The sequence below is a fragment of the Hetaerina americana genome, unplaced genomic scaffold, assembly GCF_022747635.1.
Source record: "Hetaerina americana unplaced genomic scaffold, ioHetAmer1.1.p SCAF_10, whole genome shotgun sequence".
NCBI lineage: Eukaryota > Metazoa > Arthropoda > Insecta > Odonata > Calopterygidae > Hetaerina > Hetaerina americana.
The window spans coordinates 72,989,239-73,005,567 of record NW_027286070.1 but is presented as its reverse complement, the minus strand read 5'-3'; the positions used below and the strand labels follow the sequence as shown (position 1 = coordinate 73,005,567).

The 16,329-nt window shown below is 36.8% G+C and overlaps 1 protein-coding gene across 1 annotated transcript in view; it reads right to left on the bottom strand.

Moving 5' to 3' along the window:
- Positions 1-7,785: 7,785 nt before the first annotated feature.
- The window catches only part of fusl (transmembrane protein fuseless), an 81,703-nt gene continuing 73,159 nt past the window's right edge, over positions 7,786-16,329 (bottom strand). Inside the window, exons 3-5 of the mRNA XM_071598860.1 lie at positions 12,717-12,903; positions 11,403-11,581; positions 7,786-10,279 (exon numbers count right to left, since the gene is read on the bottom strand). Of these exons, the coding sequence (XP_071454961.1) occupies positions 10,061-10,279; positions 11,403-11,581; positions 12,717-12,903 (585 nt within the window). The 3' untranslated portion in view covers positions 7,786-10,060. The remainder of the gene's footprint in view (positions 10,280-11,402; positions 11,582-12,716; positions 12,904-16,329) is intronic.

Here is a 16,329-nt window from a genome sequence, read left to right as displayed (position 1 = left end):
AACCGACCTTCGGGTTGCTTACTATGTTTATATATATATATATATATATATATATATATATATATATATATATATATATATATATATATATATATATATGCTATATAAATGCTATAGTGTATCAATCATAGCATCCCTCCCACCCTCTGATCCTCCTCTGAAACTGAAAACACTAGAGCAATCCTTCATCTGGCTTTTGGAGTCCTGGAACTGGCCAGGAATCAATATTAGGCACTAATTACCCTGTTCTAATTATATTTTCATCCCCCTTCCACCCCCATCACCTTCTACATTTTCCCCACCCTTCTAACGCTGCCCCTCCAAACCCGTCCCTTCGGAATTCCCTCCCCACCTTCCCCTTCCATCCATCGCTCCAGCCCTCGTATTCCCTTCAGTTCTGTCCCTCTCCTCCTTGATAAAGGTGGCAACGACCACCGAAAATTCGAAAAATAGTGAGTCTCTTTTTTTGTGTGTTTCTGTGTTTTTGTCTGTGTCCACTAGTGCTAAGTGTTATATATATATATATATATATATATATATATATATATCGGTCGGTTTGGTATATATATATATATATATATATCGGTCGGTTTGGTATATATATATATATATATATCGGTCGGTTTGGTATATATATATATATATATATATATATATATATGATGACATGATATATATATATATATATAAACATAGTAAGCAACCCGAAGGTCGGTTTGGTATACATATATATATATATATGATGACACGCCTACCCTGATGTGTGAATTTTCACACGCCCTATAGGGCTTAGTACTGGGTGATCTCTACCATCACCTACTAAACCGACCTTCGGGATTGAGTCCTGCGTTTTATGGTTTTTAATCTGACAAGATAGCTATGGCTTCCCACTCAGGGGAGTCTCTTACTTGAATTGGTCCTGCCATGTGGTCATTTTATTAACCTGCATTATCAAATTGAGATATAAGATTGAGTCTTCATTGGAGTATAATGTTAATTTTTTGTCTAATTGTGGCTGCAAACGACAGCATGAGCCCCAGTGTAAAAGAATGCCACAACTGGCTGTTTACGTGCACTTAAATTAATGAATACAAAAAATCAAGATGTGTACATTGTAATTCTTCAATTTGGTGAATGAATCTATGACATCAGTATTTATGTCTTGGAAATTATTATTATAGGATTGTATTTTGAATAATGGCATATTTCGCGTGCAATGTTAGTGTCATGAAAATATTCAAATAAAATTCAAGTCGGATCATTTTCAAGTCTGGTGGATATCCCGCTCTCCTGTTACCTCAAGAATCACAGGATCAGATACTCCTCTGCGTATGGATTATATAATACCATACAGCAATCAACGGGAGATTCTGTCTATAAACTATGTTTGAATGAATCATTCGAAACCAAAGGTAATATCATCACTTTTAGAAAGCACCCCTAACTCACACATGCCCTTACGCAAATGACTAAGGCTCCTGTGAGGGTAATTTGGTCCATAAGGAAAATGTGTAGGAAATAACAAATTTTGACGTGAATCTTCACGAATGGGGATGTGGTAGTCCAGTTTCAAGAGGGCTGGACTACTCGTCCGGAAGAGGGCACATGTTCAATTTTTGTGAATGCCTCATTCAGCTTTGCCCAAGCTGTGTGTTTTTCAGGTACCATGTCTTCCAGGGAAACCATAGGCAGCACAGGGAAAGTAACTGACCCCCCTTATTGCCCTGCTAATGTGTGAATTTCACGCAGCATTGGGTGAGATCTACCCTCACCTACTTAACCAATCTTTAGGTCAAGAACTTTCCCTTTTTTTGATCTTCACTAACAGAATTGTGAATATGGTTTTTATTTACTCTGATGAATATGGTTAAAGTATTTCCTCAGTTCAAAGAATCTGCAGGAGATGCCATAGCAATAACTTTTAACAATTCATTCACTAGTGCACATCACAGTGCAGCAATTTCAAAGTGTAAGAATCCTTGTCAAGGTGAATGTTTTCACAATTCAAAATTATTGTACATTTCTCCAGTTGTTTATTTGGCTCATTTTCTTGATTCTTAAAGATGGCTGCATGTGAACTTATTGCGTATTCGATTCCGTCTGATGCTAATGGAAATGGTCAACACACTTGAAGAAAAATTACTCTTATAAATATGAATTGTGGAGTAATTGGGTCAATGCGGTACTACATCATGGTTCACATTCATATCCAACCCTCCAAATGTACACAGTAATCAACTTGGAAGTTTGTTTTGATGGGTGAGGATTGAATCTCGCTTAGCCTCATGATGAGTTCAATGTAAACATTTAGAGGACATCTCTTTTATTTGAAATTTCCAAAAAGATGCGAAATCAGGCCTGTAGACCCATTTATTTGTCTTCACAATTTTTACCTGTATGCTATACCTTGTCGGCTGTTAGTGGAGTGAGTGCATAGGGTTGGGTTCAAGGATGCAGAATGAGAATATTGATAATAATGTTTACCATTAAAACATTTTTTTGCTTCCTTATTAATGTTAGATTTAGTTGCTCAAGTACGAGTGTGATTTGAAAAGTAAGATTTCCTATTTTTTTCATGAAAAATCAAATTTATTCTCTGCTTTGTGTGCATCATAGGATAGGCTGAGTATTTAGCTATTTTTCTTCATAGTCGCCTGGGCGATCAATCACTTTTTGCATCCTTGTAAGCAGCTTTTCAATACCGGCGTCGTACCTTTCTCCCGCCGCGTCACGAAGCCAATTGACGACTGCTTCTTGCACTTCGTCATCTGACTTGAATTTCTTTCCTCCAAGGTGTTTTTTGAGAGCGGGAAACAAGTGGTAGTCGCTGGGGGCAACGTCCGGGCAGTAAGGAGGGTGGTCGATGATATCCTAGCCGAATACATTGAGTAGGTTGGTCGTTTGATGTGACACATGTGGGCATGCATTGTCATGATGCAAACACACTTCTTTTGGTGAGACACCTTGTTGTAACCGAGGACCTCCGACACACAATATTCTGCAGTAGAGAGAAGTAGCAACTCTCTTCATTAAGGTCTTCCTTTATCTCATGAAGGGTAATTCTCCGGTTATTGCGCACCATCTCGTCAATTGGAGCCACCGTTGATTCCGGCAAACTCGGCCGCCCCGACTGCTGCTCATCGTGGATGTTTCTTGGCCATCAAAAAACTCCCGTCTCAACTTTCGCATGTTTTTGATGTCCATACACTTCTCACCGTACTCTTTTACGAAATGGCTATGAATTTATGTCGGAGAAGCAGTCGTCAGTTAGCTTCGCGATGCGGCGGGAGAAAGGTACGACGCCGGAATTAAAATGCTGGTTACAAGGTTGCAAAAAGTGATTGATCGTCAAGGCGAATATGTAGAAAAATAGCTAAATGCTCAACCTTTCCAACAATGTAATTAAAGTTGAGAATAAATTTGATTTTTCATTAAAAAAATAGGAGATCTTACTTTTCGAATCGCCCTCGTATTATTCAAGTTAACATATACACTATCTTTTTTGTGTTCGATGCCCATTAATATTTATTATGTCAGTTTAATGAGTAATCTTTAATGAAAAATGTTAATATTAATTTAAAATCATATTGGAATGGTTGAGTAGTTTTTTCATTCCCTAACTGCTGCAGAAATTATGGAAGAGTACACCCACTCCTATAGGCAAATTTTTTTAAGAGTCGCATTACTAGGCATTGGAAAATTTTTCTACAGTCACATTTTTGTAATTGAACTTATTATTAATGAGACAAAATATGTATCTTAATTAATAACGGTATAAATAATAAATTTAAAATTATTAAGCTACCACATGTCCTAACTGCCCCAGGCCTGTATATCAGCTCTTGGATCGACAGAAGTTAAAAGTGTAACAACTGATTATAATATTTTGTTCGATAAATGACTTTGACACATAGGAGGATGTTTTATACTGTATTAAATCCATTTTCTTATTTTGCATCTAACGTTTTTGTTTTTATAAAGGATACAACCCAAATCAGCTAGCCACAAACTTTTTTATGTCTAAAAGTCCAACCCAACAAGATGGCAAAATATGACTATTTCGTGTGCTCAGAATTATTGCTACTGAAATCCATGGTTTTGATAAATAATGATGGCTGATTGAAAACTTCACTGTTGCTTCTATTTGTTATGAATGAGTAGTTGATGCAAGGTGTTGTGATGCCACATGAACATTGGTTTGTGGCCACTTTGTCCACTTATGTAGTCCTCCCACTAAAACTCGGGGTCAAGAGGGCTTATGGAATGGAAGAGGCTTCGAATACGTTGTCATGAGTGCCTCTATGATTGGGGGTTATTTGTTTCTGTCATGAGACTCGTTATATTTATTGAGGAAAAATTATAAAGGTACAATGGATATTTTGACTGAGAAAGATCTTTAATCTTTTCTCAGCTGTTATCTTCTACTGGGACAGTTTTAATTTTATACCCACCTAATTAATTATTCTATTTACTTCTCATATCGGCAGCTAAGTTTCCTGAAATAGAACTAAAATGACCGTGTACAATAATCTAAATGAAGAGTTTGAGAATTACCTACTTTCGCTAAAGATTATTTCGGAGGAAGCTTATGGGGAGAGTGGTGAAGGCATTGGCTGGAGGGGTGCTGTCTTGAATGGTGGCGGTATAGCAGAAGAATTCATGGATGATTGACTGTTGTTTTGGAGGTGACATGAGTAGTGATACTCCTGGTACAGGTATAGCACTGGAGCAGTGTCCTTTCTGAAAATTAAGACGTGAAAGTCCTTCTGCTCGGCTGAAATCCCAGGACGTTTGCGTGCTCAACCACAGAGCATGGATCCCATTGCTTACTATGACTTAAGTATCTCCTTTGACTTGGATAAGTTTTGTATTTTTATTTTGTATAACAACAAACTTCTTTGAGCCTATCCAAAGACAAGAGGAAGCGAGGTATCATCCCCCTTAACACAATGAGCACTGTAATAGTCATTTTTGCCCATTTTTTGAAATTCAAGTCATCCCATCTTCCATACTCTTCTGTAGAAACTTTGACTGTTTCACTTTTTATGCGTAAATTTGTGTGTGGAAGTCAGATAGTTCAGATGAATATTGTTTTATGTGTACTATTCTAGGGTGTCCTGTTGTATTTGATGCAGTTGAAATACTGATAATCAATTTTATCAATGTACATCTTATTGGATTGAATAGTTCTAAGGAGATCACCACCAGAGTTGTTGAAGTTCGTTTTGAGAACAAGTAAGTTTTACAGGGTATTAAGAGCCAATTGGATGGGATTTTTTCAATGATGAAAAAAGCAAAGTTAGAAAAGCTAATTGGAAGGTGCTTGACGCTGTAAACACCTCACAATGCGAGGGCCAGCATCATGCTCTTTGTAGTATTCAGATCTGTGAACTTTGGCAATTAAGGCTAGAAACTTTTCAACATGACTACTGCAGTTATCTCCTGTCTTATTTTAGCAAAATCGCCATTTTAAATTATCTATAAAATAAAATCAGTTTCTGTAAACATTCCACAGCTGAAATTTTGAATGGTAGAATTTCAAATATAAAAATTATATCATTTAATGATAAAACTGCATTGAAATGTTTATTTATTTATCGACTTAATTGGGCGAGGTTGGGACTATTAGTCCCTTCTTCCACCTAACCCTACATTACAGACATTTGACGACAATCACATACAACCAAGCCCTAGATGGAGGGAAATCCACCTAGGTGGGAACCGAACTCACGACCTCTGGGTTGGTAGGCGAGGACGTCACCCCGCCGCCACCGAGGCCGGAAATGTTGGGAGGCATTTATTCATAATAAGTCGAATTTCAAGGTGTTTTGTGAGAAATCCATGTCAATAGATTTTGGACAAATGATATTTCGTGTCGGTATCATATTTTTATGAATGATCCATGCATGTCAACTTGAATGACATTTTCAGCCACCAGCTGGTTCCAAGAAATAATGTTTGCATCCTGATTGCCCCTAATCAGGAGAATGCAGAAACATGTTACTTGTTGATTAAGTTATCTTCTATTGATCACCCAGCTGCGAGTTGAAAATTTAGAGTAAAACAGTCTACCTTTGATCTAATTTTCCTGTGAACAACAATTATGAATACTCTTGAAAGAAAATCACAGTTTTCAACCCGAAGGATTGTTTTTGATTAGTGAGGGTAGGGGTCACCTGGTACTAAAGACAAAGGCTTTTGAAATTCATACGTTAGAGTAGTTGGGCCAGTTCCTTTTTCTATGCCACCTGTGGTGTCCCTCAAAGATCTCAACTTGGGTGAAGCTGAGAGCATGCAGAGGCATGCCCGAGAAGCAAACAACTTGGTCAGTAGTCCAATGCTCTACCATGTCCCCTTTTACATATGTATGGATATAGATACATATATTCTAAACGTGCCCTGTATATATACGAGTATATAATATGTATATATATACACACATGTATATATATATATGTGTGTATATATATATATATATATATTTATGTGTATATATATATATATATATATTTATGTGTATATATATATATATATATATATATATATATATATATATATATGTATCTATATATATGTGTGGGTGCCCAGTGTGCCTTGATCGGGAATGGAACCCGGGCCCCTCTGGTCAGTAACCAATGCTCTACCCCCTGGATAACCACGACCCATATATATATATATATATATATATATATATAGATGCGTGGCATTCATTTATACATGTTCAAGGTAACTATGAAGCCATGGGCGCCAGGTACAAATTCATGATAACTACAAAGTTTTGGGTGCACATTATTGATGAGAAAATACGGTAATTTATTGAGCAAATTTGCACAAACACTTGAAATTCTTCAAAGTTCTATCATTTGGCTTCTGCGCATTTTTTCCCAGCCACTCTGCCATGGCCAGTGAGTGCATGCATGCCCTGGAAGGTGTAATTGGGTACCTCTCGCAAGGGGTTCGTTACGCCTGATTGGATCGCTTCTAAAAATGAGTTTCTCCGAGGGCTACCTTAATCCGAGGGAACAAAAAGAAGTCTGCCGGGGCGACGTCAGAACTACAGGAGGGGTATGGCGGCATTGGCACCTGACCTGATGTTTGGCCAGGAACTTGCGAGCTCGTATCGCATTGTTGCAAGGTGCATCTTCGTGATGGAATTTCCAGGTAGCGTAGGTGTGTTTTCTCGTCCTGATGACCCTTTTAACAAGTATTAATACGAAACAGGACAGTAGGCGACAAGTTCAGTTCATTGGAAACCATCTTGATAGTCCATCGACGGTCAGAGTCCAACAATAGTCGAACACGAGCCACATTGTTGTAGTTTTTGCTGACTGACGGCCACCCAGGGCGCTGTTTGTTGTGAAAATTTTCCCGGTCCTCATTAAAGGCCTTTAACCACCTCAAAACTTGTAAATAGGGCAGTTCAAAGCCCCCGTAAGCCTCAAGAATCATTTTTTAGTCTCCTCAAGAGACGCTTTCAGTTTAGCACAAAACGTAGTTTTTGCGCAGCGTTGCTCAATCGTTGATTCCATTTTTTTCGTGACACGGTCGGCGCTCAGAGGTTTACAATAACTGACTTCCTGCCGCTTCCACAGCTTGGAGAGCACTGAGACCGGTTTTGCGGCAAACCTTATTGTGCCCCCTATTTAATCTAAGTAATTTGATCCCACTCCGACCAACAGGAGCCACACGCGAAATTCAATTGCCTTACTTTTGAAATGCACCCTGCATGATCAAAAAAATACTTCTTCTTTCTCATTCAGTGGGAAGATCAGTAATAATAATGCATAAACATAACAAATTTTAATATCAACACAAATACTGAACCAAATAACAACAATTGAATACACAACTTTCAAAAATTTGCAAGGTCACATAGATGGGATGATACCCAATAAGAATCCAGAGTGTACTCGGTCCCACAGGTTCTTTGCACTTGTGTCAAATGTGATGACCTTATAAAAGAAAGTATAAATCTTGATATGTTCAGAAATATAGGCCAGGAGATTTGAGAAAGTTTGAAGAGTAAGTAATACAACTCTCACTTTCTTTCTTGAAGTAGCATGCCATACAGACAAATTGTCCACTTAGGTTACGGTACGCTGGCATAATTTTATCACAGCGTAAAATTCCCTATTGGATAATTTAGTTCTAGGACCACTTTTACCAATCAAACCATTTTAAAAACAGGTGAGGTCATAATATTTGAACAAAATCTTTTATGGACTCCTTCAAATTTAATTTCAACAGACAGCAGACAGTCGAGTGGGTAGACTCCTTATATTGGTGATTTGGAATAAAAATATCAAATTTGCCAATCACTTTATAAGGTACTATGCTTAAATAATTGAAATTAAAACTAGCTGAGCCATAATAATAACTTCTATGCTCGTGTGGTCATCTCAAAGGCAGAAAGTCATGTGACATCTTTTATTACACATTTTTGTCCTGGTTTCCAACATTATGTACATACATACAATCTCCTTTTCCAGCTATCTTAGCCTATGATTTAATTGATACCATTCCATGGGAATTGTTTTATAGCTATTGTTACTCCATCGTGTCAATTCCTTATTTCAAAGGAAAATAATCTATGGATATTATGCTAAGTCAGTACTTAAATGCACCATAATGGCTTCAGAAAAATATACATTATGGTTTCAAAGTACCTATGCTATACACGAATGCCCTAATCCTAACAAAGGCTTTCCACTGATCTTGGTCTCTAATAAATGAAATTAATTACATAAGTTTAAAGTCAATGAAAAAGGAATAAATTAAATAAAACTTTTATTTTCTCTCTTTTAAGTTTCTTGGAACTGCTGTTTCATTTATTTATTCTTGAATGCTTTCTCATTATCAGTTAATGTGTTTTATTTAATGGCACGTGAATGTCTTTATTTATTGCCATTCTGCTTGTATGAGTGAGGATTTTCTCGTTTAGAAGCTTATGTTTTATAAAACCTGCATACATATTGGGTCCTTTGCTTTTGCTATTGAACCAAATTGATATTCTCAAGGTTCCAGAGGTATATAATTCAGATTATCTTCACGGTTGTAATTGTACTAATTTATATAGATTTGAATATGTGCTATGTAGGTATATTTTCTTGAGTATTTTAGTGTATTTCTGTAAAGGCTTAGTAAAATATTCTGAAGAAGTATTGAGGTGCCTACTCCAATACATATGCATATAGAATATAGATGTTTCATATCAACCTCTTTTATGTTCTTTGAGGGCTCTTAAGGGAAAGTAAAAATGGAAATGTTTTTGAATTCCCCTATCATTTTGAAAAATCTCCATTCTTGACTGTTTTCATGGTCCCACGTAAGGAATATCTTCATAAAAATATTCTTTCCCCTAAAAAAATAAGAACATCTTTTTTTAGCATTTTGTTTCCATTTTTCCCTGACTAATCATTCAAAAAATAGTGTGAAAGCGCTCTTAATAATAAATATCATCCCTTCTCCCATTATTAGTGAATTCAGGATCAGTCCTCTTGTATTTCAACACTCAGCCTTAATTTAATTACCCCATTGGCCATTGATATGTACCTCAGTGCTTAAAATAATCGTTTAAATTGTTTTTGGAACCATTTCTCATTGCTGTTGATGGGAATTGAAATAAATGTTTGCTTCAGCTAATCTTCACAGATGCTGCTGATTTGTAAACATTGACACATAAGAACTTTTCGTAATTGAGGTAGATAAAAAGTGGCTGGAAGCTCTGATTTATGATTTTGCAGAGTACCAGTATTTGATATTATGCTTTGCAGAGTAATTAGACATCTCAGACTGCCACTTTGGAATAATACATTGGATGGAATGAGGGCTAATTTTGAATCACTGTGTTGAGGATATTCAGAAGAAATTCACTTCCTCATGATGGCTGTGTTAGTTGGGTGAAGGAGAAAAATAGTTGATGATCACTTCGTAATCCAGGAGTGAATCCTGGGTTCCATGATAGTCAGTGACATCACAGTCTTCATGATAGTGAAAAACGTGTCCTCAGTGCACAACACAAATATTCAAGATGGATGTAATTGCAAGGTTCACTCAACACTTATGTGGTTCTAGCAATGATTATCTCTCTTGTCACGTCTGGTGTGAGTGGAGCGTGTGGGCTGTCTCTCCTGACTTGCGAAGACCCCTCTTCCTTTTCCCTGTGGGAGGTTTTCATGTCTTGGGATCTGTGGTGGTGATTTGACATCAATGGGTGGACTGCATCTCCCTGCTTCACTGTCTGCATTTCTTCCTCACTGGGCGTCCCATGATTCTCTCCCTGAAAATGTTCCATTTTTGAGATAAAATGAAATGAGACCATTAAAATGGATGTTAGCGTTAGAACTATAATATCATAAACCTTCCCTTGCTGCGTGAATATATTTTACAAACATGTTAAAATGCAAAGTCATCATTGGAGAGAGCATTACAGAATCATCCGGGTTGGATTCCAAAGGAAATTGACCCTAATACTGGTCAGTTTGGTAGTTTTAATTAAGAGGAAAAATTTATTTTGTTATGTCATGAAGTTGTTTGTTCTTCAAATGATCCTCCTTGCAATTGTGATACTGACATTTTATGACCTTTTCTGACTGATCAAAATAAAAGTAGTTGAGGGTACGCATTGCACTAAAAATTGCATTGGTGGTTCCCAAGAAACTTCGGGAGATGCCGCAACAGTAACTTTTTAACGGAGTCATCCGCTAATGTGCATTTCAATGCAACAATTTCAGAGTGTAAAAATCATTCGCCTTGACTGGGATTCGAACCCAGATCCCTCAATATCCGGTCGAGTGCTTTAGCCACTTAAGCTACCATTTAAGCTAAAAATTTCAGAGTTTAAGAGGACACCTCGGTAGCTTAAGTGGCTAAAGCACTCGACCGGATATTGAGGGAACTGGGTTCGAATCCCAGTCAAGGCAAATGATTTTTACACTCTGAAATTGTTGCATTGCATTGGTGGTATTAATAGTAAACAAGAAATTACAAAGCTCTTTTGAAATGCTGATGATTTTCAGAGCATTCAAAGAAAGTTGACCATACTCTTGTGAGGTAGTCACTTGGATTATTCAGTATAATTGAGAAAAAAGCTGGAAGGAGAGACAGTAATTATGATTGAGTAAGTTATAATTTTCAAAACTTTTTATCTCAGGTTAAAAATACATATAACGTATATTTAAGCTGTTTCTCATGTAACGCATGCGTTAGCTCCCCTCAGTAGTATACCTATGATGAACCTTGAGATAAAAGATGGCAAAAATCAAGATTAGAATCAAACTGATGAATAGTTGTTTGAATATTGGCTGCATAGTTAGCCAAATTAATGATAGTATATTTACTGTAATCATCAATTTCAAAACTATTGACTATTGAAGATATTTAAAATTAAAACGTGACATTACCATGTGCTGCTTTTTACTGTAGTGGCGAATGTAGAGCACAGGGAAGACCACGCATGCCCCCTTCTTTTCCTCACCATCCAGCCATACACCGCGCACCAAAATAGAGTTGGAGCAATGGAGGAGCATCAGCACCAGCAGGCTCACCACATGAGTCAGCCAGTTGCTCATCAGTGGTAAATCTGAGGAATGCACACATGCAATCAAGCTCTTAAGTTAGACAATGCTCCTTCCATATGCATTGAGAAGAAAGCAACATTTTCTACAATACGTATATTAATAGGATTTGAGTGTTAAACAATTCCCTTTTTGCATGGGGTAAATGATCTGGAAAATTACAAAAGTTAGTTGCCACTTGATATCCAATGATCATTTTTTATGTGAAGAGGACATAAATTTGCTCTTCAACTTCAGTGCAGTAACATTCGATAGCAATGTCGGCAACATTAGATTTCTGCAAAAGTTATACTCTAAAGAGAATTTTAGCATTCTTTTTAACTAAATAAAGCGTTTTAATAACTAATTAAACTATTAAAGACCACTGAATCCAGTATTAAATTGTTCCCTCATGAATGGCATATAAATGGACTGCAACTTGATTAATTTTTCCCTGATGATGACGCCTTAACATTGAAACAAGTTGTACCTAAATAAAATGACAGTGGAAATATAAATTGTGTTCTTTTATTTTAATGACCACTGGATCCATTAAAAACCACCAGTTTAATATGGACTAAGCATTTTTTAAAGTTTTTGAAATGACAAGAGAAATGGTCAATGTTGCATATTATGGAAACCTCCCCTTTGGCTACAATTTAATATTAGAATCTGATGTTTAAGCATCGAGTAATTTATGTCTGTAAGCACATTATTATCACAAGTAAATTAGATCCCTGAACAGTCAATAACAGAAAACAACATGCACTAGAAAATATTGCTGCCTTATGCAGCAGTATCAAATTAAAAACAAGAGCGAGAAAATTAACCATGGTATGTTATGGTTTAAATCACAGAAATGTTGATTAGGAGTAAGAGCAATTTTGATATCTGTCTGTGCTTTGTATAAAGTATCATCTTCATAAATGTAACTTTTACTAAAGGTTTTCAAGTGGGATGTATTAGCCTTTTTTTTTAATTTATGGGGTTGCTAGTTTTACATATACATATATTTCATGTTGAAAATTTAGTTGCTACACTCAAAATAGGAGTTATGTTAACAAGATTCAATGTATATGTCAGCTGCTGTTTTTGCATGAAATACTAACATTCAGAGTAAATTAAAGTATAATAGAGTTTAGCAAGAAATAAGATACCCACCTGGTAACAGGAAAAGGTTTAGAAGGTTCCACACCCCTCGCCAAACATTTACAGTGCCGCAGAAAGATAGGAAAATGAATGTGTCCGCAGTCACTAGACGCAGGAAACTGTGCTTCAAACGGGCGCATAGAACCTGCGCTGGAATTTGCAAGCTGAACACAAATATGGTGATACTGTAGCCAAGAACCTGAAAAATGGGTGATTAGTTTTTTTATTCTTTTGAGGAAAAAATTATAAATCATTATTAGACCTGGATATTTGAATATTATACTTAAAGGGACTCTCAGAAACATGTTAATGCTTACTGTAATTTTCCATTAACAAAAAACATTTTTTTTCAATGATCAATTTGTCAAATTAAGGATTGATACATGAAAAAGTCGCAGTGAATTGAGAATAACTATTTTTTAGGGTAATGGCAAATATATCAATAAACTTTTAGTCAGTTATTACCATGATTTTTTTTGCATTTGACTTCAATTGTTTCAGAAAATGAAAACCTTCCTATGATTTTTATATCAAATATAAATAAAACTCAGGTCCAAGGATTTTGAGTTTTTTAATGCTTGTGTTTACCTGGGCAGATGGCTCGCAAACCTTGGCATTTGAAGTTAACTTTGAAAATTAAAGTTGTATGATTCAAAACGTTTTGCTAACTTATCACTTTCCCTATAATTTATGGTAACATGACCATCATGTTGACAGCTAGCAACAGAATCAGCTGATGTAGAAGTGGAAAATGTGATATTGACATAAATACCCCACGATTCAACAAAAAGGTGCGTGGCAGGGGGTGCAAGCACCTGGTAGGAAGGGTAAGTGATAAGGGCAGATATGGAATAGGAAAGAGAAGGGAAAAATATTCTTTAAAAAATTATGAAACTATTATACCGTACTGTCGAATAAATACGCGAACTGAGTCCATTAAAACTTTATTTTGCAAAATTTAGTCCACATCGACTCTGTCCCCTGTTAAAATTGCCCTCCATTCGTTGTTCCTATGCACTTATTTCATCTTCTTTTCCACTGTTTTTTAAAGCACCCTTTGAAGTCCTCGGCAGCCAGGCTTTTCAGTTTTCTCGTCGTTTCTTGCTTTATTGTGTCCACATCTTCCCAGCGATGTCCCGCCATCACATTTTTACATTTTGGGAATAGTAAAAAGCTGCAGGGGGGGAGAGATCTGGCCAATTAGAGGGATGATCGAAGATGGCGATTTAATTTTTTGCCAGAGACTGGCGATCAATCAATGCTGAATGTGTAGGAACATTGTCATGGCGAAGGAACCATCCATCATGTTAGGTTAAAATAGTGTGCACTGTTGATTTTCTTAAATTCAGTTCGTAAGATATCATTCAGACAGTTTTTCGACGATCGATTAGGACGAGGGAGCGCACACGATCAATGTTGTCGTCAACAGAGGTGGTTGAAGGTCGTCCCGGCCTTGAATCATCCGTGGCGTCTTGCCCGCCATCTTTGAAATGCTTAATCCACTTGAAAACAGATGTTTTCTTCAGAACATTATCACCGTAAGCAGCTGTCAATATTTCAGTAATTTCTTGATAACTTTCTCCGCACTTCACCAAAAAACCTGAAGTCGATTCGTTTCTCCGTAATTTCGTCAATTTCCATTTTCGACAAACAATAAAAACAAGGACGACGGCAATTAACATAACTGGCACCATGCGCACAGCTCAACAATCCGCCAAGCATAGATGGCTCATTGGGTCTCAGGCAACTAGCGCCGCTACAGTGGGCGGTAGGGCTATAGTCCGCGTCATGGCCGCCAGATTGCACCAGTTCGCGTATTTATTGGGCAGACCACATGCATGCTGGACCCAATTCAAAACGAGGGTTAATGGGGACTGGGGTATTTCTGTAGAAACACTGGCATAACTCTCGGGAATTCTCATAGCTAATTTTGTGATATTACCATATGTTTATTTGTTACCATATATTACAATTTCTTGCTCAATTTTAGCTATTTGAATAAGATTATCATTGCGATGGCAACAGTTTGATTGCCTGCTGATTATTGTGCTTGGTTGACAAGAAAGAGGAGAGGTTCTCCAAAGGGAATTAGGGGCAGATATCTTAAGATCCATAGACGGAGGAGAAATTTGCCGCTTCATGAAGTTAAAGAAATGTTTGATTACGATTTCAGATTCTCACATTCACATCGAAGCCCTTAACCCAAATACTACCTTAAAATACTTATTTTATAAGACCCCAAAGAGCATTTTTTTTACGAAGGCAAACCTCTCTGCGGAGAAAAAGCAGAGAACTAAGGAAGTAGGCTTGAGGACTTTCCCATTCCTCAATCCCTACCTGTCTTGTGGGTTCTTGCTGCACTGCATTGATTTAATTTCCCTCACTAGACCTAATGGAAAAACCTATTTCACGCAAATTTACCGAAAGTACATTCTCAAAATTAATCACCAACCATTTTCAATACCACGGCATACAAGTTGGTATGTTTTATTAGATATGTGGCACAGAATTTATAAAATACCAGTACCATATCATAAACAAGAAAAATATCAATAATGGCTAGTGAACATTTTTACAAATTATATTTTTGTTCCAATTTTGATTACCAACGAATGCATCATATGCCTACAAACGCCAAAATCGTAAGTGTTAAGAATTTAAAGAACAGACTGTATAGATTATTTATAGTGGTATTATACCTAATATTTACTCATTTATTCATTCCTAAATGCCGGCCTCATATCGCATTTTTCTATTTTGTGCATTTTTTTCCTATTGAACACGTGATTATTCAAAGATATCACACAAGTCATTAAATTTAATAGGCAACCATGGTGAACGACAGGAGTGATGAAAGATAGGTAAATGTCTTAACCCATGCAATGTAGAAAGAAGACGTGAGAGAATGTGAAGTCAATTCCTTTAGCCATTAATAAGAAAACTTAAGAAAGCTCCGAAAACGTTGTTTCGGCCAGCCGCCGGTGACCTCTAACGGGGAGAGGTGAGGACAGGGAGAAGACGCGTCAGTGCCGAAGCACCGTTTGGTGTCCCTTGGCATCGAACAGTGCTTCTTCCTTTCTGCTTGATCTACTTTAAATAATCAACTTCGCGTATACTTATGCGAAACACGCATGAGGAAGAATTGAGTATTTTAGGTGACGTCGGATTGACGCATGGAAATATGTCACATAACCGGTTCTTAGAACATTTCCAAAGAGTAGGGACGTAATTTTCCAATATTGAAGGAAATAGCTCCGGAAGGCGTTATATTTCTTGAACGAGAACAATTTCGTTGCATTAAACCCAAAAATAATTTTTTGAAGAATGTTGGATAAGCGCGATATCTTCTCTAAAAATGTGTCAAAGTAAGATTGGTCACCAGAATTCCCGTAGGATTCAATAAAGATATTCCTTTTGAAATGCGAATAATGGAAAACGAAGAATGGAAAAAATAAACATTTTCTGTAGTGTAATTGATGCATCGCCGTATCAGTCTTTTGAATTTAATTCGGTTTACGTTAATTCATCTAAGAGACCTAATATGATGTCGTCTTATTCTAATAGATCTGTCCTGAATGTATTCTATAAACCATGTTTTCATTTTATCCTTTTTCACTTACACGTA